This window comes from Copadichromis virginalis, linkage group LG22, assembly GCF_057382275.1.
Source record: "Copadichromis virginalis isolate Kocher_CV1m ecotype Utaka linkage group LG22, C_Virginalis_male_GT1.1, whole genome shotgun sequence".
NCBI classification, from domain to species: domain Eukaryota; kingdom Metazoa; phylum Chordata; class Actinopteri; order Cichliformes; family Cichlidae; genus Copadichromis; species Copadichromis virginalis.
In genome coordinates, this window is record NC_140638.1 from 13,879,281 (window position 1) to 13,906,505 (window position 27,225).

Genomic DNA, 27,225 nt, shown 5'->3' on the forward strand with positions numbered 1-27,225 from the left:
CATGTTTAGACAGTTTTTATTGCAAAAGAAACCCACAAAGACATGACAGGAGTGTGGCTAACTGTTTGGTTTCAAAGCCTGCCACCACAAAAAAAGAAGAAAAAAAAATCTGTGGCGAGAATTATCATTAATTGTTATAACCATGTAGAGAAATGTAGAGTGAAGGGTGCACAAGGCAATTTGAGAATGGACCATTATTATATTTTAATAGCATCAGTTTCTTTGTGGGCATATTAAACACTACATAGTTATTCAGTACTGCAGTATTTTCTTCTATATTGGTGCCTCTGAGTGTCTCGACAGAGAAGGATAGTAATAAATGTCTGAGTGCTGTCATGCAGGGCGATGCATCAGCATTCTTGTCATACATGTAGGAAATCCTGCATTAGTCTGCAATTGTTCATGTTTCTCTATTTCATTCCTCATTTCTTCTTCTCTTCATCCTTTTTGCCATCTGGCTTGTTTCCCGTCTGGGAGGCCAGGGAACCCATGGCGTTGCGGATGGCCTCGTTGTTGGGGTCGACACCCGGCAGGTTCTCCAAGACGCTCTGAAGGAACTCTGGGTCTTGCATCACGTCATAGTCATCTTCCTCCTGTTCAGTTAAGATACAGCATATATTATACACAGCTGCTATATGGAAGTTTGATTCTGCCACTAAAATTAAAAATGCACTGAATGTGATGTTTTGCAGGGAAACCACAGGTCCTGACATATATTCAGATGCTACTTTTACACATTCCACTTAAACCCCTGAATGATGTCACAGGACCAAAAAGGACCCGAAAGGATTAATTACCAGCCCCACAGAATATCTACAGGGGTCCTGTGTTGTTTTGGTGGGATGAGAATGATTGGGCGTTGGTCCTTAGCAGAACTTTGCAGACAGTTATCTACATGTTGTAGCTGTGCACTCTCACCAGGGGGCAGTGTCAATGATATGTATGACAGCTAGTCTGTGGGCCACTGTTTCACTATCTATTTCATAGCGTCATCACCACCAGGCTGCCCGCTGCTGGTTATTTGAAGCTTTTTGTGCAGTCACAGATCTACAGAAACTGATAGAAGCACAGGCATTTCACTTCACACACTGTCAGGATGTGGTTTTAATGTTGTGGCTCATCGGTGACCACTGTATGTATGGTTTTAGCACCATTTTGTCACCTAGAACTTTGCCAGCTCATCTAGTCTGCATGTTGTCTTATCATCTGAAGAACAGTTTGCCACGATGACACCATGCTCATACAAATGAACACCATTTAAAATAGCAAACTATTCAAAAAGACACAGGAAATACAATTTGATGCTTAAAGATGCTGAGTACATTCAGGTCCATCTCACTATTGTTAAACTTGATAGATGGATATTTATTACTGAAAGGCAAGTGCCTCCTTATATTTAATATCTGCTAGATTGAACCCCGACTATTCAGAAACAAGCTACTTTCTTATGAAATCATTCCTCCTTCAGGTTATTAATTTAATGTGTTTTATTCGTATCGAGTCTTTGAAAGGGCTCCAGCTGTTACGTCGGTTCACATTATGTGTGCTGGAATAACTCGAAATATTTCCTTCCTTTATTACTTTATGAAAAGTCCACAAAGCATGATGATTTCACATCCAACACTCAAAAATAACAGTTGCTCAATTTAAATCATTATGATGACTCACCTTGGCTGATTCAGCTGTGTCCATGGGGGCTCCTGTGTCCATTTCACCATACTCTGTTCACAAATAAGAGGATAGTTATGCTTTATGTTCAATAATAATAATAATAATAATAATAATAATAATAATAATAATAATAATAATAATAATGGATTGCATTTATATAACGCTTTTCGGGACCCCTCAAAGCGCTTTACAATACCACTATTCATTCACTCTCACATTCATACGAGTTAAAACAAATACACTGATCATAAGTGGAAGTTACCTCCTCCAGCAAGAGACATCTGCATGGCGTAGGCTATCTGCTCCTCCTCGGTCATGCTGCTGAAGTCAGGAAGCACTGCTGCACCACTCTCAGGCTGAGATACTGACATCTTCAGTAAAGCCTCCTCTGATTCTGCGTTTAAAAAGAACACTTGGTTAAATTCTAATGTACTGTAATAATTTTTATCTCAAAGGTGAAAATAACGATCTGTGAATTCTGCAGTCACCATCTGCGCTGGGTGTGGGCACGCCTGCCTCGGCCGCAGAAGCGGCAGCAGCTCTGCGGGCCTCTTCCTCCTGCCTCTGTCGCTGCTCCTCCATTGATACACGCAGGGCCTAAAGCAGGGGCAGCACGGTGAGATAAAAAGGCACAGGATGGACTCAGTCCACAGGACAGGAACAAGAAAGTCACTTTTTAAAATTTGTGGCAAAGCCACAGAGTACTTGAAATATGACTGAAGTCATGTAAAAGAATGAGTACTCTGTTTCATGTATCTGGCACAAGGGCAAGATATAGATATAAGAAAGGAAACTGTGGAGATAGTCGTCAAGTTGTTATGCAGGAAATAGTTTAAAACAACCTGCTTTTATTAACCTTAGACACGCAAGTTTCCAAAAGAGGCAGCATCGAAAATAACACCATTAATAATTTATTTCCTAAATAAACAAATGAACTAGTGTAGAAGAGCTGTCCTTTACATTTTTGGCCTCATGATTATCAGCTTTTATAAAGATGATGTCATTGATATTAAAAGTCACACATTCCTTTACTGCCATTTTAAAGACTGCTTTGGAGCGTCACACCCATTCTCTACACGTCCATCAGTTGTGCCAATAGCCACATCTGTTCTCTAGTTATGGAAGACCAAATTATTATCAAATATGAATAAGGTTCTCCTGCTGGTGTGTGTTATGGTCTTTGTATTTACAGTGGTAGTGGGAAATAAACTCCCCAGTGTTGCTCACAAGCAGCAGTAGCTCTGTCAGCATAGGCAGGCTTTGAGTTGAGTATCTGAAAGGATTTTTAATTTTCTCCTTTTCCATGCAACTATTTTGGCACATAATATACCACATTATCAGCTTCTCAACCCACCTCCCTATATTGCTTACCAAGGCTAGCTCTGGATCAGCACTTGGATCCACCCCAAACTCAAAGTCGCTTGCACCGAGACCCATCATAGAGCCTCCTTCCCCGGCCAGGATGGGAGAGGACAGCAGAGCATCAGCCAGACTGGGTCCTGGAGGGACTGTGACCAGGTGGGAGCCCGTCCCCTCCTTCCCATTTAGAGTATTTATAAAAGCAGTCAGCTTCTCTGTGTTCGCCTCCTGAACAAATAGTTGGAGACAGTTTGTTTAGATATAGAAGCACCAGATATGGAAATGAAAACAAAACAATACAAAAAAAAAAAGAAAAATGTTGGTAGGCTTTAATGCATCTCGTTTTATAGCTCTGATATGGAAGATTATCCAACAATGTCTCACCTCCTCTCCAAAGTTAATAATATCCACATTCACTTTCTCCTTTTTCAAGCGCTTTGCCATCTTCACAAGCTGAAGAATCGGTAGATTAGGACAACAGCAGGCGGAGAAATATGCACAAACACATGAGTGCGCAGACAGCAGGAGACATTACACCTTTTGCATATAATGTGTAGTTAAAGAACATTTAACAAAAGGTCCTCACATCTTTTTCATTATCCTCCACAGGACTCCCAACAAAGGCAATGATCCTCATCTTGTGGTTTTTTCCTTGTCTGTGCTTTAGGGCCAGCTAAAGAGGGAAAGGATAAAATTATGGATCATAAACTGCCATAAACTGTTTTGTTTTTTTTTTGTTTGTTTTGTTTTTAACCAGTTACTGCAGTTTACAGGTTACACACATGAGCGACTCGGATGCCTGTGCAGAAGCAAATCTTTCCTCTGGGCTGGACAGCGTGGAGTTTGGACAGGATACGGCCAGTATCCGGAGTCAGTGTGGTCAGGACTTCACAGTTACTGCAAGAAAACATACAAAAACCCAGGAGTCAACACCTTCAGTTGTTACCTTAACAGGTAATTAAATCTGACACACAATTTAATACACAACACTGTCAAATGAGTTTGTGCCAATTCCAAATAATCCCAGTAAAGTACACATTTAACAAATTAACAATTGGTTAATATTAATATTAAAATACTAAATATTAATTAGAATTAGCTCTGTCAAAGCAGTGTGGTGTACTAAAGAGCAGCTTTCATAAATAGCAGGTCAGACTGGTGGTTAAAGGAAGTGCTCCTCATTTAGAAACCATATAGTTTGATCGTTTTGATGTTGTGCAAATGTCTGTTTACATTAACCACGGGTTGGAAAAGAGCTAGCACAGCTCATGTAACACCTGCTTATCTTTTGTAAAAATGCTTATGGTTAACCAGCAAACAGTATTAAACCTCAGACCCAGCAGCAACAGGCCAGAGGTCTGAGCTATGAAGTAGGATTTTGTGTTATCCAGGTAACATCGGGGTTTTCAGTACTACAAAGATGGACCACTTACTTACTGGGTAACTTATGAGATGAGATAGCCTTTATTTGTCAGTTGCAGGTCTTTTGCCCACAACCGAGATGACAGACCTTGCCGACCGTACATACAATACAAACATCACATTGGGGAGACAGGTCAGGCCAGGTAGCGAGGAAAAAAAAAAACATTGAAATGCACAGATATCAACACACCATAACACAATAAACACAGACAGCAACATGGGAAAGTGTTCCAGTGTGTACATCTGATCTGGGACCGCTGCAATCTTTCTACTGCGCCTCCAGCTGACCCAATGTCCACATCATGGGGGAGGTAAGCGTTGGAGGTGGCGTTGGATCCGGGGTAGGGAGGGTGATGCGTCGGTGAGTGCTTATCAGTATCAGTATATGTATGTGTGTGCGTGTCCATAGTTCAGCTGAGACAGTGTCCTTCGCCCTGCCAGGCTAAGTAAACAGTCTTCCAGCCAACCCAGGTGGCCTTGTAGGGAATGGGAAGGAACAGACTCAACACAGTCGTTATCAGGGAGTTGTTGTTCGGCTCCAGCCTTGAGCTGGCGCCAAAGGGGTAGCCGGGTTATGATGGAGAATTTCAAGCTGTTTTTTAACACTCCGACACTGGTCTCTCAGTCTCCCGTTAATAGCTGCGAGCTTCTCCGTGATGTTATTAGCCGTCGATTTTGTGGTCTTGTCACTCTTTTTGCTCACCTAGCAGATTCTGAGACCTCACGACCGCAGCCAACTGATCCGAGGTGTAATCCAGCTCCGCCCAGAGATGTTGTTCTGAGTTGATTCTTTCCTGATGTAATCCAACATACATACGCTCAAAGGTGTTATTCTGAGCATTCACTGCAGTCGTAAGTGCCTCCAAGCTCTTAACCATGCTGCCTTCAGTGAGCCCTTTCTGAGAAGTCGCACCTGTTGTTCCAATCCCAGCGGGCAGCCTTGTGGGGGTTTGAACAGCCGGTTCCGCTCTCTTAATTCTCCGATAAGCCAGGGCCAAGCCAGCTCCGATCAGCAAGAACCCTGTTATCATGGTTCCGAATATGTAGATATCTTCAGCGTCCTCGATCGACAGTCCCGCCAGGCACACGATCCTCTGCCACCCGTCCATCGTGTATCCGGCAGGGAAAGTCCCTCCAGGGCACTCGGGTTCTCCCGAGCCCAGACTTCTCGTTGTTAAAGTGTGTCAATAGCAAATCTTCTGCAAATCTAACCTGCTCCGGAGTAGGTCGGGTTCAAGCTTAAAGAACAACAAGTATAAATCATCACCACTACTCCAGAAAATAGCATCAGCATTCCTGGAAGATCGTTGGACTTCTTTACACAGATTGTGTAAGGGCCTTAAGTTTTTTTTTTAATAGCATCTAAAGTCTAAATCAGCCAGTCTGTTGCCAGTACACTTATCAATAACTGTGATTGGTCAGACGCTGCCAAAAACCACTCTTGCGTTAACTTATGGAGAGAATAACACTCTTCGTGTGACCTCTTATCCTGACTGTTAGGATAAGTGAATCCAGATAACGGAAATCTACCCTGGGTATGTTCAACTTGTTTTGTACAGGCCTTAGCTGTCACAGCCTCTACACAAAGACAACAAATGCACTTCTTTATTTAGAAGGAAGTCATTGCACTGCATCCTCTGAAGACAGCCATCATCAGTAACCATGTACGATTTAATGAAGTGTTATGACTTTAGCCACATAATTGTTTAATGAAGAGAGAACGGCTTACTTTGCCATAGTGATGAGGCCCACGTTGTTTTCTGGATTGCTGCGTGTTTTGGAGTGGCAGACAATGTTGACAGCATCCTGCTGAGCCTGTAGCCTCGTTGGCAGGAAGTCTCCATTTCTCATGTACTCGCTGTTGTCCACACTGAAGAGGAAACAGCACTTTAATGTGTACTCCATCACAAAGCTTAAGAGTTAGTAAGCGTTCACGTAATTCATTATCAGCCATAACCTACATTGGCCGAATGGGTAGTATAATATATTCACCGGGAGAAGCAATAAACAAAAGTTTAGCCGCTATAAAGCGTAACAGGGTAAAAACAGTCACAGCTAGCACGGCTTGCTAACGTTAGCGAGAGGTGACTCTACATATGCCGCTGGAAAACAATCAAGTAACCGCTGGTGTCAGTTAATAATTTAGGCAGAAAACACCAAACTGTAACCAGCGACATTCTGGAAATTAAGTCTCGTGGCTTGCAGGTAAATAAAGACTTTAATAAGACCTCAAATCAAGGCTAACTTTAGCTACAATGACTCAGCCGGTCGATATTGCGTTAGCCGGCCCACAATCAACTGTGCATTATCAGCCTGGCTGGCAGCGACATTCACCCCATATGCAGCTCGGTGAGCCCCTTTATAAAGTAACTTACTGGTACACCTCCATATGAACCGCTAAGGGGTTTATAAACACACACAAAAATACATTTGTAGAGTTCTTACCAGACCATAGTACTTTCAAGCACCATTTTGGAAACTTCTTGTTGCTTTCTGTCGTAATCCAACAAGCTCACAGATTATTGGACGACGGTTGAACAAAGCGAAATATGATTGGGCAAGTCTTGTCTCCTTCAGGTTGTAGAGAGCTAGAGAGTATAATTAGAGCTGGTCTTTACTATTTAGAAGTTCTTTGGGGAGGGGGAACTGGTTTAATAAGAATTAAACTAGTTCATACAGGTTTACCCCCGAAACATTTTCTTCGTCAAACTATTTATAGGCTTTGTCTTCAGTAATAACCTATAGATTAACTCATTTATCACCCCCGAATCATCTTTTCTTTTCGGCTGGTGCCTTTAGGGGTCGCCATCATCTATTCCTTGCATCTGTCACACCAGTCTTCTGCATGTCCTCATTCACTACATTTATGAATCTCTTCTGAGGTCTTCCTCTTTCCCTCTAAATTCAGCGTCTTTTGTCCAGTATATCCGCTGTCCCTCCTCTACATATCCGAAATATCACAGCCTTGCCTCTCTAACCTTGTCTCCAAATCGCTCGATCCAGCTGTCCCGCATATGTATTCATTTTTAATCTTGTCCCTTCTGGTCACTGCTAATGAAACTTTTAACATCTTTAGATATGTCAGCTCTAATTTCAGCTCCATCTTTGCCAGCAACTCCAAATCATACATCATAGCAAACCTTCAAGTTCCTTCTTGCTGCTCTCCTTCTTTCACAAATCAGTCTTTATACTCAGTTCTACCCACGCCACCCTGCCTGCACTCTCTTCATCTCTCTTGTGCACTCACCTTCACTGTAGCGTCCCTCTCATTCACAGTCATGTTTAATAATCTGAACGAATACAATTATTTCCCAACTGGCCACCACAGCAGATGAATCCACATGTTTATTCTAAACAGTTCAGAGTAGGAAAAAAAATACAGGATGATTTAAAACAGTTACAGCAGGAGGCTTTAAAAAAAAAGTTTCATGTCTTCAATTCAGGTTTGCCATGCTGGAGCAAGCAATTGTCAATCCACCACAATTACAAATAAACATTAGAGAGACCAGAGTAATACATACATTATATAACGCTGTAATAAATAGGGCTACGTGTGCATCTGTTTGGAACCATTAAGACTTTTATTGTCGGGACAGGGCATCACCTCAGAGTTTGGTTTAACAGACAAGTGAATTAAATAATCTACAAATGCGGTTTGCCTTTATATAATTCCTCCTGGTGGGAAAATTGTCAACTGGTTTAAATTATTGCACAGTTTTTTCACTGAAATATGCGGTGTAAACAAAAAAGCATCCCTTAAGTTACAGTTTTCTTATATCCTTATATGCAGCTCAGCATTTTTAGACATCAAATACTTGGGAAGTATTTGCAGTTTAACATGAGCCAAACATAACGCCAAGTTAAGACATTGTACATGAGAGTAAAAACATTTTGTTTTGTGTTTTACAGTAAATACAAAGTCTACACATCTCTGTTAATATGCCAGGTTTTTGTGATATATAAAAATAAATAAATAAAAAAATTTGATTGTTTTTCCATCTTCAGTGCGACCTATAACTACACAGTTTAACTAAAACATAAACTGAAAACATAAGTGTTGACAACCTCGAATAACTGCAATCAAATTTATGTTAAGTAGTCTGCACACACCTGCCATCTTTTGATCAAAATCACATATAATTCAGATGTTCTAGTGAGATGTTCCTGATATTTACATAGCTGCATCTTAAAGTCATAGCCATTATTGTCAAATGAATGACATTATTGAAAGGTATCAATCAGGAGAGGGCATTAAATGTACCACAAAACACAGTGAAGACAGTCATGAACACGTGGAGAATATTTGGCAGTGGGACTGCAAAGACTGGACATCACTCTAAAATTTATGAAGAGACCAGAAGAAATGTGGTCATCTGGCAAGTAGTCTTCATGAGTCTGGGCTATGTGGTAGGGTAGGGTGGTAAAACAGAAGCCTTTTCTCACTTCCAAACATCCAAGCCTGGCTACATTTTTCAGCATTTTTCTACAGGTTGACCTAAAGGGGGCTGTGCAGAGGAGACACCCTCACAGTCCGTTAGATTTGGAGTGCTTTTTGCAAAGAAGAAAGTTGAGATGTACTCCCCCTAAAAGACTTCTGTATGCTCCAACAAACTATAAGTTTTAGTTCCACTGTACAGGTTATAGATCGCATTAAAAGGTGGAAAAAAAAACCTGCAAATATCTTGGTATAATTTTACGTTAACATCAGCAAATCCTGGCATTTTAACAGAGGTGTGTAAGCTCTTTATCTCCACTGTAGCTTATGAAAAGGTAGGCTAGCGTCCACCTTTACACATCAGGCAGTCATCACCATTTAACTAATGAAAAAATAGCAGTTAAACCATAATAGGTACCCCTCAGTTTTCAGTCTCACTACTCTTAGCTTTACCTAACAAAATCAAATTAACCCTGGATTTACAGGTCCTGCTGAGAGGTTTACAATCATAAGACAACATCAACAGATCAATATCAGAATTTAATAAGAGGTCGAGGGAAATGCTAAAGCCTGTGGGAAATTGCACCAACAAGTTATATTAAGATTGTAATAAATATAGACAAAAAAATATTAGTAGCAATTGGGAAATGCTGAATGCATGAGTAAAAAGCGAATGGACAGGAATGCATAATGATAAAATAACCAAAGACAGCACATCATAAATCAGTTAGAAAGTATATAGAAGTCGTCATATATAGTTGCAGTTTTATTTAGTTTGCTTCTGGCAGCAAATAAATGTAAATAGTGGAAAAGAAAATGCAGTACCACCAATGATTATAGTTCAGATATTCAGCAGCCAAAGCTCCTACCAACTCTATATTACTCACTTTCTTTTTTTTTGCACATCCTGCCCTTGTTTTCAGTGGCCACAAAGACCGAAAACAACAATAACACTTAAGTAGGTCCAACTATTCCACCACACATTTTGAAACGTTCATTTAGAAAAGTTTCCTGTGCTGTTAGATGTGAAAAATAAAATCACTTAAAAACTAACACAATCAATTAAAAACAAACACAAAAATCCCACACAAAGTACAGGTGACAGTCATGTCTGAATTTAGAAGTAGATGCTTTCTTTGCGCACGATGCACATCAGCAACTTGTAAACTGCTGCAGCTCCGCAACTCCATGACAGCGAGGGTTTGTTTCAGGTGTTACGCTGGTCAACGATGCTGTTCTTGTCACAAAAGCGCAACAGCATTATACCAACAGTGCACACTGTGCTGGTGTGCACTGTGTCCTGTGAAGCAGCACAAACACCCTCCAAATATATCACAAAGTTAAACACACAACTCTCTTAACACAGGATTTTCACAAAAGTTGAACTATATTGAGAGCTACTATTATAATCTAAATTGGAAAGGTCAGACTTACTGCAGGACAGCTAAAGGCCACATTAGCTTCAGCTAGGCGTAAACCACAGTGTTGAGAAAAAAAAAAGAAAAGAAAAATAGGAGTCTATTATTCTGGAGAAAAACAAAACAAGGCAAATTACATGCAACAGTAATTTTTCATTTGTGCTGGCAGTATATATGTATATATATTTAAAAAAAAACTTACTGCAACTTTACTAGTACAATATTAATTTCAATGTCCCAACTTATTACAAAAACATAGTGATTGTACCAGTTTGTACTAATGCCACAACATGCTCTTTGGTTACCTAAAGTGGTTAGGTTTAGTGTGATTCTCCTATTTCTGTTTTTCTTGCATATATAACACAAGCTTCTCTTTGCCGGTTTGGTCCGTGACACCGAAGCTGACTAACTCATTAGTTTTGCTACCGAGTACCAGTATCGGTCTCATTTGAATACAAGCCAGTCGTATAAAAAGAAAACATTTAAAATAACCTTCTGGCCTGAATATCACAGGTGATATTTAAGATTCACAGTCTGTAAAAGCACTCCAGGTCCACGGGAATACTTGGGTAAATAAAAAGCACAAGCTGAAGGTCTTTCGTCCTGCATGATTTGCATTCAGAGTAAGCTTTTAAAAATCAGAAGCTTACAATGCATGAATACAGTAATTTCTTTAAAAACTAAGACTTTATTTAAAACTCTGTTCTCAATCCTCATCATAAGGCTTTCCGTCAAAGCAGGTAGCACAAACACTACTCTAGACTTGGACCTTTGGGTGGGCGGCAGGCACACAGAAAAATCTGCATGAAGACGTGCTACAGCCATTTGGTCAAAAAAAAAAAAGAAGAAGAAGAGAGAAGCAATAAAAATAAAATAAAATAATAATAATCCCAAAAAGGACAATGACGTATATAGCCAGGCCTGAATGAAGAATCTCAGTTCTTCAATAAGGCAACATTTCCACACTAAATGCTTAACTGAGCCAAAAATGATCATTGGTTGTGACTACAGGCACTTCTCCTATGGGTTTAATAATAGTGTTCAATAACTACAGCATTACCGTGTCTGCAGTTACTAGTGTTGCGACACAACCGCCCAGTTACATTATCATATTGTGCAAAAAAAACAAAGACAACAAACATTTCATATCCCTCTTGGTCCAGGAGATGCACTGCGTAATTTTTTTTTTGTAAGTTCTGGTACCTCAAATCATACCAAGGGAGTTATAAGATTTCAGGAAGGCTCAGAACATCCTTCAAGTCATTCTTTTTCCTCACATCTACACCTGCAAACCAAGTGAAAGAGTATTAGTTTTAAAAAAAGTTCAAATACGAGTAAATATTTTGATAGCAGAACCTGAGGTTTGAAATCAACTTACTGAGCAGCTGCTTACACACGGGACTACGTCGCTGAGTGAGATTGCTTCCTCAGCAACACTTTCTTCAAGAGTCCTAGACTGAGCCCTGAAAACAACAGGAGAGTCATGAGGATGCATTTGAACCTTAACACAGTACGAGGCACTGGTTGTGGAGGTGAAAATATTAACAGAATATACACTGCATTTTTTACAGAAAGCTTTATGAGCTAATTCGACGCTTGTTTCCATGCCTAGAATCCTGTGCTGCTTTGGGAAAATGTTGACTTTCCTGAAGTTCTGGTTAAGGCACATTTTTGTCTTCTGAGAAGGCCTCACTTCCAATCTGTGCATCAATGGGTCATTCATTTATTCCTAAGTTGATTTGCATTCCACTTTTCAAAGTGTTTCACAACTTGAACAAAAGCCACACATTAACCAAAGGATCACACGTTCATTCCAACATACACACTTCCATACACGCAAAAACAAAATACTGAAGAAAACATCATGTGAAAGCTGACCTATCTAAAAAGGAGTTTAAAAATGTAGGCCTCTAATACAGCCTGAAAGAAGCACTGCATTTCGGATCACTTTAAATGGGAGAAGTAGAAGATTTCTTACTTCAGAGAAGGATATATAAAGTTCTGTTTTAGGTGAAACTAAGTGTTTCATCTTTAAAGACATTTTTGTTTGAATATGTTATTACTGTGTTGTTGTTGAACTTTGTTTTGTTTCTGGTATTTTGTCCAGCTCTTGTGGTGATTCAAATACACCAGCAGGTGTGTGCACTTTATATCCAAAGCAGAACATTTAGTAGATGATTACAAGTTACTTCTGGTACTACCATATTCAGTTAGTGTAATTAGACATTAATCAATGCATTCAGATAACACTGGTGTGTTGTAGGAAAATGTGTGTGTCTGTGTGTACTGTCATAAAAGTGACAGGTGGATCGTTAATACACAAACTATTACACTATATGTCCCCTCTTACCCCTTGGGGGTGCTGTCTTCCTCGTTTTGCTTGTTCGAAGATTCTCCCCGAGTGTTAGACTGAAGACGACTTGCTGGTAAAAATCTGGGGCTTCCCAAGGAGGAGATGGCAGTTTCAACAGCGCTAGCAACAGGGTTGCGTGGAGGAATGGTATCTGGGAGGAGGTCAGGACGACCTGCGAGCATAACTGGCGAGAGGGGACAAAAACGGTTTATTGCTGTGTTGAAAAAGAAGCATCTCCCATAGTGGTACATGTAAGAAGACTAAATGTTTGCAGCTGTCATGAAAAATATGAAACATAAATAGTTCCCCATAGAGAAGTTAAAGCTTCTGTGCTCTTTCATCCTCACTTTTGTCTGCTTCGCTGTCCTCTCTGGTGTCTGAACTGGCTTGATGTTGGAGCAAAGGACTCTGGGCGGTGCTGCTGCTGCTGGCTTGGGTCATCAGAGAAGGTCCAGAGCCAGCCGCTCTTTTCACAGGACCGGCTCCTGCACGGCGCTTCTTAGACGGGGAGGTCTTCACTAGATACGAGACAGAGAAACTTTGAGTCTGTGCAGTAACACTGGTGTGACAGAGTCATGTTCAGACGGAGACAACATAAACTTACATGCATTCTTTCTAAACACTGTGTTGCACATAAACTTCTGAAATCGCTCGGCATAGAAACCCGGTCTGTGCACTGATACAGTGTCCTGAAAAAAAGAAATAAAACAAGTTAAAATCTGTATTGTTAAATCATTGCAACCAAACTAGCTAGTACTAGTAAGGGTCCTTACCCCATCATGAACCAGAGCCTTCCAGGAGTGTTCAAGCTTCTTTGCCAATCTGAAAAAACACACACACACTCTGACTTGATGGTAAATGGTAACTAGACTGGTTCTTATATAGAACTTTTTCTACTCTAACTGCTCAATGCAGCTTGCCTCATTTACCCATTCGTCCAAGCACTACTTTTTCCCCCCCTCTATGCTTTTCATAAAATTTAGATCCTCAAACAGAAGTATTTTCTTATCACACGCTCACTGTAGAAACATTTGAAAGTGCCCTTGTAGTTTTATCTGGATGCTGAAATCCTGTTTACTCATGTCATGTGAACTCTATTTTGGATGTTGGCCACACGTGTCCACAGTGGAACAAAGAAGATCATATTTTAGTCACCACAGGTGGCGTCATGGTTACATGTTGGCAGAGATTTTCCAGTATAGATAACGTTTATTTGCACAGTTTCTAAATAAAGTAACAAAGATTCATTGCCTCACTGACCGACCGTAGTCATTCTCTACTGTCCGCTCTGACCTTTAGTGTAAAACGTCAGGTTAGCTAACGAGACAGTGTACCGGGGTTTAACACTTGATACGGTCCCTGAACGCATTCTGAACAGACAAAGACGGAAGCTGCTGCTTTCCTGTTCATGTGCTTCTTTTGTTATGTGAGCTCAATGAGGACAATAAAGTGAATTATTACCTATAAGACTGAAGAATGTCAATAATACCGATGTACACCAGCAGCCTCTCGCCTTTCGAGTTTCGTGCAGGGATTCCTCCCGTTCTGCAAACAAAAACACCTTTAGTCTTCTGTAATTCTTCTCAGACAGAAACTGGTGGGACAAGCCTGCTCGATACGATCACAGACACTCCGTCACTCACCTGTCCTCGGTTTCCATGGATCCCATGCGTCCCACCTCTGCTTGAATGGCCTCTATAGCCGTGCTGTACAGAGCCTTTTGAACTTGACCCTTTGCCCCAGCCCCCGCCTCCTCGTTGGCCTGCTCCTGACAGGCCTGATCTACGTTATGAATTCCCACCAGAAGGCTGTAATCCATAATCTTGAAACTCTGCAGGAGCTGGATGGAAATTAAGGAACATGAGTACTATAAGATCAGGAGGACATTTAGAGGGAAGACATTTTACTGATTCTATCTAAACCAATTCCAACACTGTTATTATTCTGGTAGCCTCATGTTTTCACAGTTCTCACCAAGCAGTCTCTCTGGAGGGTCTTGCAAAGAGCATTGTACTTATCAGCGTCCAACGAGAGCCCTTCAGGCATGTCCTGGATGAAATCCAGGTCCTTATAAGTGGGTACAGCCTTTTCTCTTTCTTTAGCCGAGGCTCGTCGCTTGTAGGTAGAGCCCTTTAGATCATACTTGAGGTGCATTCGTACTGCACTAGGAAGCAGATTATTCATGACTGCAATGCGGATGTTTTTACCAGCTGATTGGACGCAATACAGCCCATAAAACTTTGGTAATAAGGTCCGCTTGTTCTGGTTCAGGTTCTAAGGCAGAAAGAAAAATAGTAGGAGGAAGAAATATGGACAAAATGAAAAGAAACATCAGTATCAGCGTCACCAAAAGTTAAATGAATGGTTGACTTAAGTAAACTGATAAAAAAAGAAGGCAGATGTGCCAGAGCAAAAGTAAACTCAGTCAGTAACAAGCATGTCGAGTGCTTTAAATGAAAACCAGACTAACTAGTTGAGAGAGACTTTAAAGACAAACAAAGCATTTTAGCAGCTCAAGAAAACAAAGTAGGAACAATATTTGACTGCAGAGTGTTACTTCAGTAACTGTAAATACGGCCTCATAGTTCCCGTCTTGCACCAACCCGTTTGGCTGCATTTTACATCCATGGCTATCCAGATGTGACCTTTGATATTTTGCCTCAAGACAAAATGACAGCTTCTGATTTTATTGTGTTAGTTGACATGTTTTGTAAAGTCATAGTACCAAATCTAATCATGTCGTCCTTCAATCCAAAGAAACATATCTGCAAAATTTCTCAGGACACTCCTATTGTGAAATTTTACTAGAATGCAACAATTAACACACGTGAGGTGAAAGCTGATCTTTGGCCGTTAAATTCTAATCAGTTCCTTGAGTTAAAGTTGATAATGAATAAAATTCCCAGAAGGAGTACCAAGGGATATCATGATAATAATCGTAGGTGGAGTACATGAGGACAACATAAAAACATAATGCCCACAGCTATGGCAGTTGCAGACTAACAAAACAACTGCAGATTAGTTTTAAAGGTAGCAAAGCGTCGCTGTAAAAGCGCCACTGATATCCAAGACCTTGCATTTGATAGTGATAACAGGATGATGATTAGGACATTTTGTGACCATCAAATCATACCATGAAGTATCCAGGCAGCAGTTTCTGCAGAAATTCTGCCTCTTTGTGCTGCACCGTCTTGATGATATACTCATCATCTCTAGAGACGTAGAACAAAGATCCACTCGCCCCGGAGTTGGACAGCTCGATCAGCGACTCGTTACACAGAGAATACTATAAACACAACATAAAAAAAAACGGTCTTTACACATGTGATTAAAAGCAAAAAAACACAATCTTATTGCTACATTTTACACATGAATGCTGACTGAAGCCATGTTCTCACTACAAAGCATACAGAGTTTGGTTTGGGCGAGAGGCAGGACCTGGAGGGAGCATGCAGGAGGCAGAAAACATGAAATATCCAAATATCTCCAATATCTGTCAGTCTAAAAAAAGTTTAAATATACATTTAATCAATGTGATATCTTAATAGAGGCCAAAGAAGTGCAATTTCAACAACAGGTCTCCGTTTTTCTACATGATAATGAAATACTGCTGTAGTAAATTAAAGAAATCTGTCAGCATGCTTCTTTAGGCTTAAACTGTAAGAAGTAAACGTGTAAAATTACAGATATCTATAATTGAATTTTCTTTGGTGTAGTATGAATGATGATGGGAGAGGTCTTGATCAGTAGGAAAAGCTGTAAAACTTGTAAATATACAGTTGAAAATTATGCCCTCTTTCACATTTTTTCAAAATCGGCGGTCCAAATTGGAATTGTCACCAGTCCAATTCTGGCCCCCAGCCTTACATTTGACACCCCTACTTTAAAACCGTAAGAACAGCATCTCCACTCCTCTCCTGTGTCAATACTCCATTATTCACACTTCCCTAGTCACAGTTACTCAAACACTCCTTTTCCCCAAAAGTGAACTGCTCTCTTTCCTCAGAAATATTTTGGACAACAATTGGTGATTATACAAGAATACCATGTAGTCATCGGGCCGGATGCCAAACATCTCTCTGAAGTAGCGGAAGGCCATCGGGGCGTATGTTTTGAACCTGAAGTCTCCATAGTGGTGTGCCGGTGTCAGGTTACTACCCTCACTGCAGGTCACAAACAGAGGAGCACAAGATTATTTTCCACACAGCTTCAAAGTAGGCTTGCAGAAGTAAAATATCCTGATCCTGTCTGCACACAGGGCAGACACACATTTCATTTCCTTTACAAACTAATTCATCGTTACAAACTGACCAGGGGAAGAAGATGCTCTCCACCACCTCAAAGTCCTGCAGCAGCACATCTCTTTCAGGTTTTTGACTTAAGCTGCCTATCGTGTGCGTGATGCCTAACTGGATAGCACCTTTCAGAGCTGATGATGTTGTCTGGAAGAAAGGAAACTTACATGTATCAAATGCAACAAATGCATTTCAAAGTGAATACTTCAAGAAATTAAGTGGCATAGGGACTTGCAAGCTTTGGCAGGTGGGAGACACTTTTTTTTCCAGACATTTCACTAAAGATTAATAGATAGGTTAACTCAAAAGGTTCACCAAACAGAGCCCATGTTTACTGTTAGGTGGGGTGGTGGTGATGGTACAAACACACTCAACATTCAACATTCAGCTGAGAGGCAAATCTCTACTGGGACCAATGTTCAGTTTGCTTTCATTTTCACTTGCTATGTGGTCAGGTATAAATGTAAAGCCTACAATGGTTTAAAAAGGAGGAAAATATTCCGGTTTGGTTCAAATGTACTCTAAACAGTGTGAAGTACCACCACAGCAACAAGTGCCAGCACAAGTGCACATTTTACAAGTGCTATTAGTGGCTGCATTTTCAAGTCCACCATTTATGCTTTTTCATATGCATGGTTACAGTGGTTGTTGCTTCTATTAAACATGTACAAAGCTTCAGCTTCCTTTAACCTGACATCCCTAATACCGTATGTTCATATCAAGCTTGTCTGTGAGCACAGTAGCCCACCCACCTGCCGTTCAAGCATGCTGTTTAGGAAAGGAGGCCAATAAGAAGGGAGTCGGCTAAAGGAAGAAAGAAGGAAGTTTAGGCATTAGTCACACAGGCCTTGACTGGTTAATGACCCATCTGGAAACCTCTAGTCACTTGGAAAACTGTGTATACCCCGACAGGTTGAAGAGCGGTTGCTGAATGTCGCATGGTGAACTCACTTGCAAAGAAGATGCTGCACCAAAAACCTCTTTGTGACTGCTTTGCTCACCTGGAGTTGGCACAGAGGAAACCAGCTTGTCTGCAAATACTTGCTATTTAGTTGAAAGAAGTGCAACACAAGCTGGAAACGGAGACCATTTGTCTTAAAAGTAAAAGTCATCCAAACAAAGCAAGTCACGAATGGTCTCCGTTTCCATTTTGCACTTTTCGCAGTTTCACTCCCAATTAGCGAGCAGTTTGTAAGGGTTTGCGCACAAGATGGTGCCGTCCATGCAAAAATGACCAAAGCAATCGGAAAGATGCTTGTGTTGCAGCCCTGCATACATTTTTGCAACCAAAGTGACTTCAAGCAAACTCCAGCAACAGCCCACAGATTACACACACTTTCCTTGTGACCGGTAGTTGCCAGGGGTCACTGACCAGTGTCTTGGCCTATGCGAATTGGGAAACTTCACCTTCACACCAACTTCCCAGCAGCTGGCAGCAGCCTCCAGTAAACCAGTTGGGTAATACTCACAAACAGGTACTTCATTACCTTTTCTATTGGTCTAGGCCTGTCTGACTGGGGCCTTAAACAGTGTGTTTCAAACAGTGAATGAACAAACGGCTGTTCCAAGGTCCATTATAGGATAAAATAGGGTTATCTTAAAATATGGAACACTGTTTTGGTGGACTTCACAAATTGTAGGAAATGTAACTATAGCTCCCAACAGCCTGTAGAAACACCCTGTGGGTGTCAAGTTCAACTGAATAATCACAAAGAAGTCCCACAATGAGGTTTGAAGAGAGGGAAAAGACACAGAGCACTTGCGTTATAAGGATTTCCAGATTATGAACACTAGCAGTAAGCGGAGAGCACTTATTCAAGAAGGCAGGACAGATTAGATCATATGTGTGGGTGATGAAGGGTTAAGCTAATGGCAATAAAAAGAGACTGCTGTGCGTTTCACAGGCCAGAATAGTGAGCAGCAGACAAACCAAGGCACAGATTTATAAATTTTGAGATTACACTACTATCACTATTTTACAAGCCAAATAATTCATTAACTCATCAAGAGAACAATTGGAAGAGGAAAAGATAATGAAAGTTTTTGTAAGATGCAGCTCTACAGAGTGAAAAAATGTGCTTAAGTCTGCAATGGCTGATCCCCAACCTTCTTGTACGTCGTCTCCCCAGTGGGATCGATCCCACGATGCCCGATTTTTTTCAAAGCCTGAGATGTGCTAGCACTTGGACCCTGTCAGTATAAACATGGCACAAAACAGAATTACAAGAGGAAAAGAACTCATTGTAAGTGCAGGAACATGTAATATTCTCACGATTCAAACAGGAAGGCACAAATGACCTGTCAGCAGAATACGGGCTAATCCCAAACTGTTTATGGGGAAAGAAATGTGCAATTCCTAACTGACCGAGACAGATTTTCAGTTTCTTCCCCACAAATTCCCTCATTTCTCACCTCAGCTGAAGCATTTTTTCGAGACCCATTCAAGTCTGGAATCAGAAAGAAAGACATAATGTTACACAGGAAATTACACACACACACACACACACACACACACACACACACACAGGACAGGAAATGAGCAGATAAGGCAAACAGTTATTACAGTGGATGCAGTAATGTCAAACAACACAGACGGAAACAGCTTCTACCATTCCCTAACGCTGAAAATAGAGAGTGCAGCTGAACATGCAGACACACCTCAAACATTACCTCTGAAAGAAGACAGTTTCCTCCAGAACTGACTCTGCAGGTCTTTGTGTGCAATGGAAGGAATTAGATAAGGATGCTATTAAAGTGAGTTCATACAAAGCCGGTGAATTTCCTGATGTGTATTACACTGTAATATTACTGGTGTTTGAACTTAATGACACTTAGCTTCCGTTCATCTTTAAGGAAACACACTTGTGAAAGTGACACAACATCATGATGTCTGCAATTCACTTTCCTTTAAACATTTATTATGTATATTACAGCACCATTTCCAAAACAGCTGGGACACTGTGTTGACACAAAAATTTTTTGTTTTTTTTTAACAAATATGTTTATTCTGAATTTGATTAACGCAACAACAGGTTCAGACAACATCACCAGACGACTGTAATAAGGAAGATGACTGGCCATTAATTTGCAGAACTAAAGCTGGGGAGGGGTTTGCCAATATTTCTAATCTACACAAGAAGCAATATTAAATGCCTGTCATCTTCAATGCTCAGACAGCAATGCAATAAAGGCAAGCACAATCCTGTTGTGAACAACCCTCATAAAAATCATTATCAGTGTACACAACTGCTGTATCCACAAATAAAACTAAGACAACAAACACATTTATTTTAAATCCAGAAAGGTTTTTGCTTGCTCTAGGCCTGAGCTCAAAACTGACTATTGAGAGTTTCTCCAGCATGTCAAACATTTTGGAGCTTTTTGGCTTTCAGTTAAAGGAAATTTGCCAGGACTGTGATAGTAGAACCAATAAAAATAATAATAATGATGATGATTATGTCAAAGGTATGAAATCTATAATAAAACACACAAGACTGGAGACTTAAGCACCAACAAAACCAGACGGAGTTCCTCATGCAAGTCACTCCACCATCAAGAACCCCGAACAGCAAACACTCAATCACCTTTCATGTTTAAGCATGAGGTGGGGCCAGTTAACAGGCTTCTATACAGGGACAGCAGTTGCAGTATGTTTAAATGTAATGCACGTGACCTTGGTTATTAAAACGCATTTAAATACACTAACTTCGCTTGGGTTTATAAGTCTGGCTGCTGCATTTTGAACAATCAAAAGACTGTACAATGATTTGTGATTGATACCTGCTAAAATAATTACAATAATCCAAATGAGAGGAAATAAAAGCAAGAATGATAGTCTTAGTGCCACTAAAACTGAGTATCGATCTTGTGATATTCCAAAAATGGTAGAAGCACTGGGAGACACTTCTCAAAACTGAGGCTAGAATCAACTAAGAAAAGAGCTGATGCTTGGATCCACCTTATTTGACCAATAATAAACAACTTCTCTAAGCTTCATTTTTTTTAATAGCACACATCTATTTTTGATTTCAGTTAAACAATTTGTAAGAATGGCAAAGTTTGTGGGTACTTTTTATAAGATTTCATTTACTCTAACTTTGTTTGTGAAATGGCCAAAACCAACAGGAAAATACTCAGACCTCTCTTGACATAGATAACAAAGACTTTTTGCCTTCACTATATATGGACCGGTTATGTTTAGGTTCATAGCCCCATCCCCAAAGCCCATTGTATGCCTCCTGCTGCCTGTGGTCTGGCAAATCAAAATGCAAAATCCTTTTTGGATAGCATGAATGCCTCATCCTCTGAGTTCAGGGAGGGAAAGACCATTCAGACTGCTATCAGTTCAAAAAGCCAAAATCTGTACTGGTATGGGAGGGCATTAGCTCACAAGGCAGGGTTAACTCACACATGTGTGAAAGCATCATTAATATACCAATTTTTCTCGCTACATACGCAGCTAGAAAGACAGCTAGTTTTGAAAGAGGTCCTTGTTTAATCCAGTAAGGACTTATTATTATTATTACTGCAGTTCCAACACCCACTAACAAAAATGTGGCATTAGAAAATGTAAAACTAGTCAAAGGAGGCCAAAATCTCTTGTTTCAACACTTTATTATTCACACTTCCTTAATTTCAGTTCCGGTTACTCATCGCTTCTTTCTTCTTACAGTCAACAACTGGTTTCCTTTCTTCAGAGTCTATGCTGTTCTTGTACATTTCCATAGAACGGATGCTGAGTAACAACATTTTTCTGGAGTAGTGACAGCAGTGACAGGGTGTATATAAAAGTGTTCAGAGGGATAGAAATAGTGTGAAACTGTTGTGCAGCTGAATTCCTGTGTTAAGCAATAAGGAGAAAACAGTATGTTTTCATAACTAGAGCAGTCAGTGTTGAACATCCTCCTGTCCCAAATGAGTTGATGGCATCAAATTCAAAATGATTATATATTTCTACGTTTACCATTTAACACAATGGCACAAAACTTCTGGAAAAGCGCTCGTTTTAATCTTTAATAAAGTGAGGCAAGTACGTAAACTTTCTGTGAAGCATGAGATCCATGTACTTTGTCCTGCAAACCACTTTTTTTTTTAAAGATCAAATCAAGGACAGCCAGAAACATCTGATTTAAGATGTAATTATGTACTCGGGCCAAGAAAAGTGGCCTTTGTACTCAATTAAAGTTTTGTTTTTTGTTTTTTTGTTTTTTACCTCAGATGCTCTGATGAAAACTTTGTGTCATAAATCTACTGTGATGTGAGGTAAATAAACATATTTTTTCCATTTTCTTTCCTTTTTAGTACACATTAAAGGAATAGTTAAGATATTCTGCGAAGTACTTTTATTTGCTTTCTTCTTCTTTTATTTGAGATGCCCCAAATTTACTGAAGACAAAAAAAAGGTTGTCTTTTAACCTATTAAGGACTCTGTTAAATGGCTTCAATTATACATCTATATTGATTGTAATGATTGAAGTATTTAAAATATGCCTGTGTACAACATGCATAAGTCAACATAATTAAGCATAGTTTACATACATGATGTCAGGTAAGCATTTTTGGCTACTCCTCTATTATCCCCAGGTGGTCCCATATGAATGGACCCCCACCTCTTTATCTTGAGTACACTACCATGTGAGACCTAACCGTGGGTCATGTCTCAGAAATAAGTCATCGCTTATTTCTGAGACATGCCTTGAGAAGTGAATCTGTATGAAGCAATTAAAGTTATTTCAGGCTATATGTTGTATGCACTGGCACGAAAGGTGGTGTTTTACAACACAGTACTTACTGCCAGTCTGGCCCTGTAGCCCTGGAGGCTCTTCTGCAGCTGTGGCCATTCAGACAAGAAACTACACTCTGGACTTGATTTGGAGGAAACTGGGGGTCTTTATTCACCCCTTCAAATGTATCGGTGACGTCAGTTCAGCAAGGCGTGGACCTGTGTGGAAAAAATGCCCAGCTCAAGAACAGTAAACACTCTACATGATTTCATGCTAGAAATACCAACAACAGCCACGTTGAACAGCTCTGCTGATGGAGACAAAGGTGACATAAACAGGCGGCAGCTTCCTACCAAAAGCGACTAAGCATCGAGTAGGCTATTAAGTAAATTAACTTTTAAAAAGAAACACACACACAACAACACAGAGAGGCTAATGCGTGTTGTGACATGTTAATGTGGGAGATACCGAAACGTCTGAGCAGCGCTATTCAACTGAACATAGGCGACAACGCTAGCTGCCGCTGCTTTAACTTTTCTAACTTTAACCACACAGATAAGTCTCGACAATACACACAAAACATTAAACTTACCAGAAAATCGTGTTTAGACGTTCTTATAGCTTCTAATTAAATTTAAAAAATACTTTTTATTCTTTTATAAAGGCGGTGTTTTCCTCAAAACAAATAAACAAGGAAGCAGTGCGGAAGCGGCAGTTTTGTTTGGGCTGCTAGTCTGGGCAAGAACAGCATTTCCGGTGGGGAAATATTTCAGAATAACATAGGCACTTTCAAAATAACATAACACCACCCCATGATTTAAGAACCTTCTAAAATTAATGTAAAAAAGGTGGGGAAAACAAGAAAAATAACTTAATCTAAAGAATTAGTTAAGAAGCTTTGTAGTGGGAATAATAAGAAATGCAAAAGTAGCTATTTTTAAAAACGTAGAAGAGAGAAATAACTTATTTGTACTGCTAAACAGCATTTTAAAAAGGTAGAAGTAGCAATATTATCATGTAGTAAAATTGTTTTGTTCAAAATGTTATACATTGGGAATAAAATGTAGTTGAAGTATCAAAATTTAAGTTGAATGACGTATTAATGAAGGCTAATGACTTGATTTAGTGTTTCATGATCACACATACAGTGCCATTTACTTTTGTGGTTAGTCATGCAGAAACCTTTGTCTCTGTTCTTTTGTTGTGAAAAAGTTCAATTTCATTGGTAGTTGAATTAAGATCTTAAAAAGGAACACGGCATGTCACAATCTATAGAAACAGCTATGAGACAAAGTCATTGATGTCTATGAGTCTGGAAAGGTTACAAAGCAATTTCTAATTTCTTGGGACTCCAGCAAAATGCAGTGAGAGCCATTATCCACAAATCAGGAAAACTTAGAAAAGCAGGGAACTGTTCCAGGAGTGGCCGTCCCACCAGAATTACTCCAAGTACAGTGGTATGCACCTCAAGTTTGGGTACCCCTGAATTTTCATGTTTTTCCTTCATAAATCATTGGTTGTTTGGATCAGCAATTTCATTTAAGTATATCATATAGCAGACAAACACAATGATATTTGAGAAGTGAAATGAAGTTCATAGGATTTACAGAAAGTGTGCAATTGTGACTTAAACTAAATTAGGCACGTGCATAAATTTGGGCACCCCAACAGAAGAATTACATCAATATTTAGTAGATCCTCCTTTTGCAGAAATAACATCTCCAAACACTCCTTATAGCTCCCAATGAGAGTCTGGATTCTGGTTGAAGGCATTTTGGACCTTTCATCTTTACAAAACATCTCCAGTTCAGTCAGGTTTAGTGGTTTCCCAGCATGGACAGCCCGCTTTAAGTCACACCATAGATTTTCAATAATATTCAGGTCTGGGGACTGAGGTGGCCGTTCCAGAGCATCGTACTTCTTCCTCTGCATGAATGCCTTAGTAGATTTTGAGCAGTGTTTAGGGTCATTGTCTTGTTGAAATATCCAGCCCTGGCGCAACTTCAACTTTGTGACCGATTCTTGAACATTGTTCTCAAGAATCTGCTGATATTGCCTGGAATCCATGTGACCCTCAACATTAACAAGATTCCCAGTACGTGCACTGGCCACACAGCATGATGGAACCGCCACCACATTTGACTGTGGCTAGCAAGCGTTTCTCTTGGAATACTGTGTACTGTTTCCACCATGCATACCTCCTCTTGTTATGCCCAAATAACTCAATTTTAGTTTCATCAGTCCACAGCACCTTATTCCAAAATGAAGCTGGCTTGTCCAAATGTGCTTTAGAATAGCTCAAGTGACTGTTTGTGGCATGTACGCAGAAAAGGCTTCTTCTGCATTACTCTCCCATACAGCATCTCCTTGTGCAAAGTGTGCTGAATAGTTGAATGATGCACAGTGACACCATCTGCAGCAAGATGATGTTGCAGGTCTTTGGAGCTGGTGTGTGGGTTGACTATGACTGTTCTCACCATCATTTGCCTCTGCTTATCTAAGATTTTCCTTGACCTGTCACTTCCGGCCTTAATTAAAACTGTCCCTGTGGTCTTCCATTCTTTGGGATTTCTTTAAGTAAAATCAGTTTGGCTCCTTTTTAAAAGTTAATAACAGATGAAAAAAAAAAATCAAATTTGTGATTGTTTTGATCTTGCAAATTACTAAAAAACTGTTCCGAGTGATCACCTTGATCTGTGTCTTTTCAAGGATGACAACACCCCCATCCATATGAAACGGGGGTCACTGAATGGTTTGCTGAATCTCAAAATGTCAGTCAAATCATATGGGAGCTGGAGTCACCAGATTTTAACTCCTGTAACGCTTTCACCTTTTACTTTGAAGGAGTCACACAGATGACCATTCCAGTGATTGTGGTCTGGATTATATTAGTGAAGATAACTCAATCAATGGTGGTTGTAAAGTTTTGATTTGAGATTTTTTTTTTTTTTTACTGCACAAAGATGCTACACCACACTGAAACCTTTATTACCCATCAACAACATGTTACAGCCACACATGCTGATAATCCAGCCAACTGTGACCCCTGGTGGAGACCTTTACGTCATATGTATTTTTTCAAAAATAATTCTACAGATTTGTGACTGGATGTTAAAAAGATTGATTTTTGAAGGTGATATATCAACCTTATAACAGACCTTCATGGTAACAAAAACCACATCAGTCTCTTTGCGGAGTGCGTTTATTTTTCTCTCTAAAAACACTACATGTCAGAAATTACAACATTTAAGCCAGACACATTCTGTGAGCCTTATAAAATTAAGCACCGAGTTGCATTTTAAAAATGTGTTTCCTATTAATATGGCAAAGATTAGTTAAAATGCTGAGCTGATAACAAGGCTAGATGGGACTCTAATTGTCCTTAGATAGTGTAATCCAAACCAGTATGTCCTGTCCGCATCAGGAAGCAGCTGTACGTGACAAAGACAAGATTTAGATAGCATTGTCTGATAGAGGTTTGCAAGTGTTTCTTCAATACTATCTCCCTATAGGAATGTGAAAGAGTGGAAAGTTATTATTTTCGATCTCTAGCAGGTATTTGGATCAAACGTGAATCCAGGCTCCTCTGGGATTTCAGGGGCATTGTAGCCTGGTTTTGAGGTGTAGTTTGGGTTTGGCAGCTCACTGTCGAAGCATGACCAGCGGGCTTCTCCAGTGTTCTCACAGCACTCGTACGGGAGGGTCATGGTGGAGTACTCTTCCACACAGAACAGAGACAGGGCGTTTTTCCACTGTAAGAAAGAAGAGTCATGTCACACAGTATCGTCACATTAGCTGGGGGGGGGGGGGGCAGCTCACGGCGATTCACTCAGCATCAGTCAATATTTTCTTTTTATCTTCCATCTGCATAATTATTTTAGAGAACTTTAAAAGTAAAGGTCAAGTAAAATTTAATTTGTATAGCACATTTCAAGATAAAAAATGCTTGAACATGAAAAAGGTTTTAAAGCTTGTATTATAACTGAAAATCATCTTGTCATTTTTATTTTTGATCAAATTCATTTACATTGATAAATAAAATGCAATTTGTCTTTATTTTCTGTTGTAGCTGTCGAAGCTGGATGCTTCTAACAATTACGGCCAAAGTTTAAAAGAAGTTGGCGAGGGAGGTTGTTGTACGTTTCTACTCCGGTCAGCAGCTTCACACACCCACTACTGAAGACATCCATTTGTGATGAGCTGCCAGCTTAGAAGAAGGCTGATCTAAAACACAGGTGGGCAATTCATTTTTCTAAGGGGCAAGATTAGAAACTCGCTCTCTTGAGGGTGCCCACATCAATAAGCTGAACTCAGTTCTGTTAAAAATAATTTTATGCTTTATTAGCCTGGCCCCACACAACAGTCCCTGCTTGTTTAAGTCAAAGGAGTAACTGAGAATTAAACTGGAAGTACAGATCGCTGAAGTACCTGAAGCAGCCAAAGCTTTTTCAGGAGTGTAAACCCACTGCAGCTTCCAGATTAGCTTGCATGTCATCTGACCAAGTATTTCTTCAATAGTTTTGAAGTTAGATGAAGTATTTTCATCCTC

The 27,225-nt window shown here is 40.0% G+C and overlaps 3 protein-coding genes and 1 long non-coding RNA gene across 5 annotated transcripts in view; 1 reads left to right on the top strand and 3 right to left on the bottom strand.

Moving 5' to 3' along the window:
* On the bottom strand, positions 1–6,980 carry psmd4a (proteasome 26S subunit ubiquitin receptor, non-ATPase 4a). Its single transcript, XM_085447022.1, has 10 exons — positions 6,898–6,980; positions 6,182–6,322; positions 3,813–3,927; positions 3,617–3,703; positions 3,415–3,483; positions 3,043–3,258; positions 2,160–2,268; positions 1,934–2,065; positions 1,669–1,721; positions 1–593 (listed from the first exon to the last, which is right to left on the bottom strand). The coding sequence occupies exons 1-10, from the start codon at positions 6,921–6,923 to the stop codon at positions 423–425; spliced, it is 1,119 nt and encodes a 372-aa protein (XP_085303148.1). The 5' UTR covers positions 6,924–6,980; the 3' UTR covers positions 1–422.
* The window catches only part of LOC146682973 (uncharacterized), a 25,917-nt gene continuing 2,609 nt past the window's right edge, over positions 3,918–27,225 (top strand). The window contains exons 1-2 of the long non-coding RNA XR_014917760.1: positions 3,918–3,984; positions 26,746–26,911. This is a non-coding gene — a long non-coding RNA (uncharacterized LOC146682973). The remainder of the gene's footprint in view (positions 3,985–26,745; positions 26,912–27,225) is intronic.
* LOC146682974 (phosphatidylinositol 4-phosphate 5-kinase type-1 alpha-like) lies at positions 7,780–23,404 on the bottom strand. The gene is made up of 16 exons (XM_085445740.1): positions 23,269–23,404; positions 22,745–22,894; positions 19,366–19,400; positions 19,060–19,143; positions 16,970–17,100; positions 16,704–16,821; positions 15,792–15,944; positions 14,633–14,932; positions 14,302–14,498; positions 14,120–14,203; positions 13,432–13,480; positions 13,263–13,347; positions 13,006–13,176; positions 12,656–12,842; positions 11,684–11,768; positions 7,780–11,590 (listed from the first exon to the last, which is right to left on the bottom strand). Exons 2-16 carry the CDS (start codon positions 22,791–22,793, stop codon positions 11,585–11,587), a joined length of 1,734 nt encoding a protein of 577 aa, XP_085301866.1. The 5' UTR covers positions 22,794–22,894; positions 23,269–23,404; the 3' UTR covers positions 7,780–11,584.
* ecm1a (extracellular matrix protein 1a) overlaps positions 25,861–27,225 on the bottom strand; it is a 12,238-nt gene continuing 10,873 nt past the window's right edge. For both annotated transcript variants that reach the window (XM_085447024.1, XM_085447023.1), the window contains one exon: positions 25,861–26,428. In XM_085447024.1, the coding sequence (XP_085303150.1) occupies positions 26,225–26,428 (204 nt within the window). In that variant the 3' untranslated portion in view covers positions 25,861–26,224. The remainder of the gene's footprint in view (positions 26,429–27,225) is intronic.

Bases quoted from the DNA above. Each gene is read 5' to 3' on its own strand.
- psmd4a (XM_085447022.1), bottom strand. From the start codon at position 6,923: ATGGTGCTTGAAAGTACTATGGTCTG. The intron at 3,928-6,181 runs GTAAGCCGTTCT...GTTTTCTTGCAG, and splicing joins GGCCTCATCACTATGGCAAA to TAACTGTGAAGTCCTGACCA. The intron at 594-1,668 runs GTGAGTCATCAT...TTAACTGAACAG, and splicing joins ACACAGCTGAATCAGCCAAG to GAGGAAGATGACTATGACGT.
- LOC146682974 (XM_085445740.1), bottom strand. From the start codon at position 22,793: ATGGCCACAGCTGCAGAAGAGCCTCCAGGGCTACAGGGCCAGACTGGC. The intron at 19,144-19,365 runs GTGAGAAATGAG...TTATACTGACAG, and splicing joins GAAAAAATGCTTCAGCTGAG to GGTCCAAGTGCTAGCACATC. The intron at 12,843-13,005 runs GTGAGGATGAAA...CCCTCTCGCCAG, and splicing joins GGACAGCGAAGCAGACAAAA to TTATGCTCGCAGGTCGTCCT.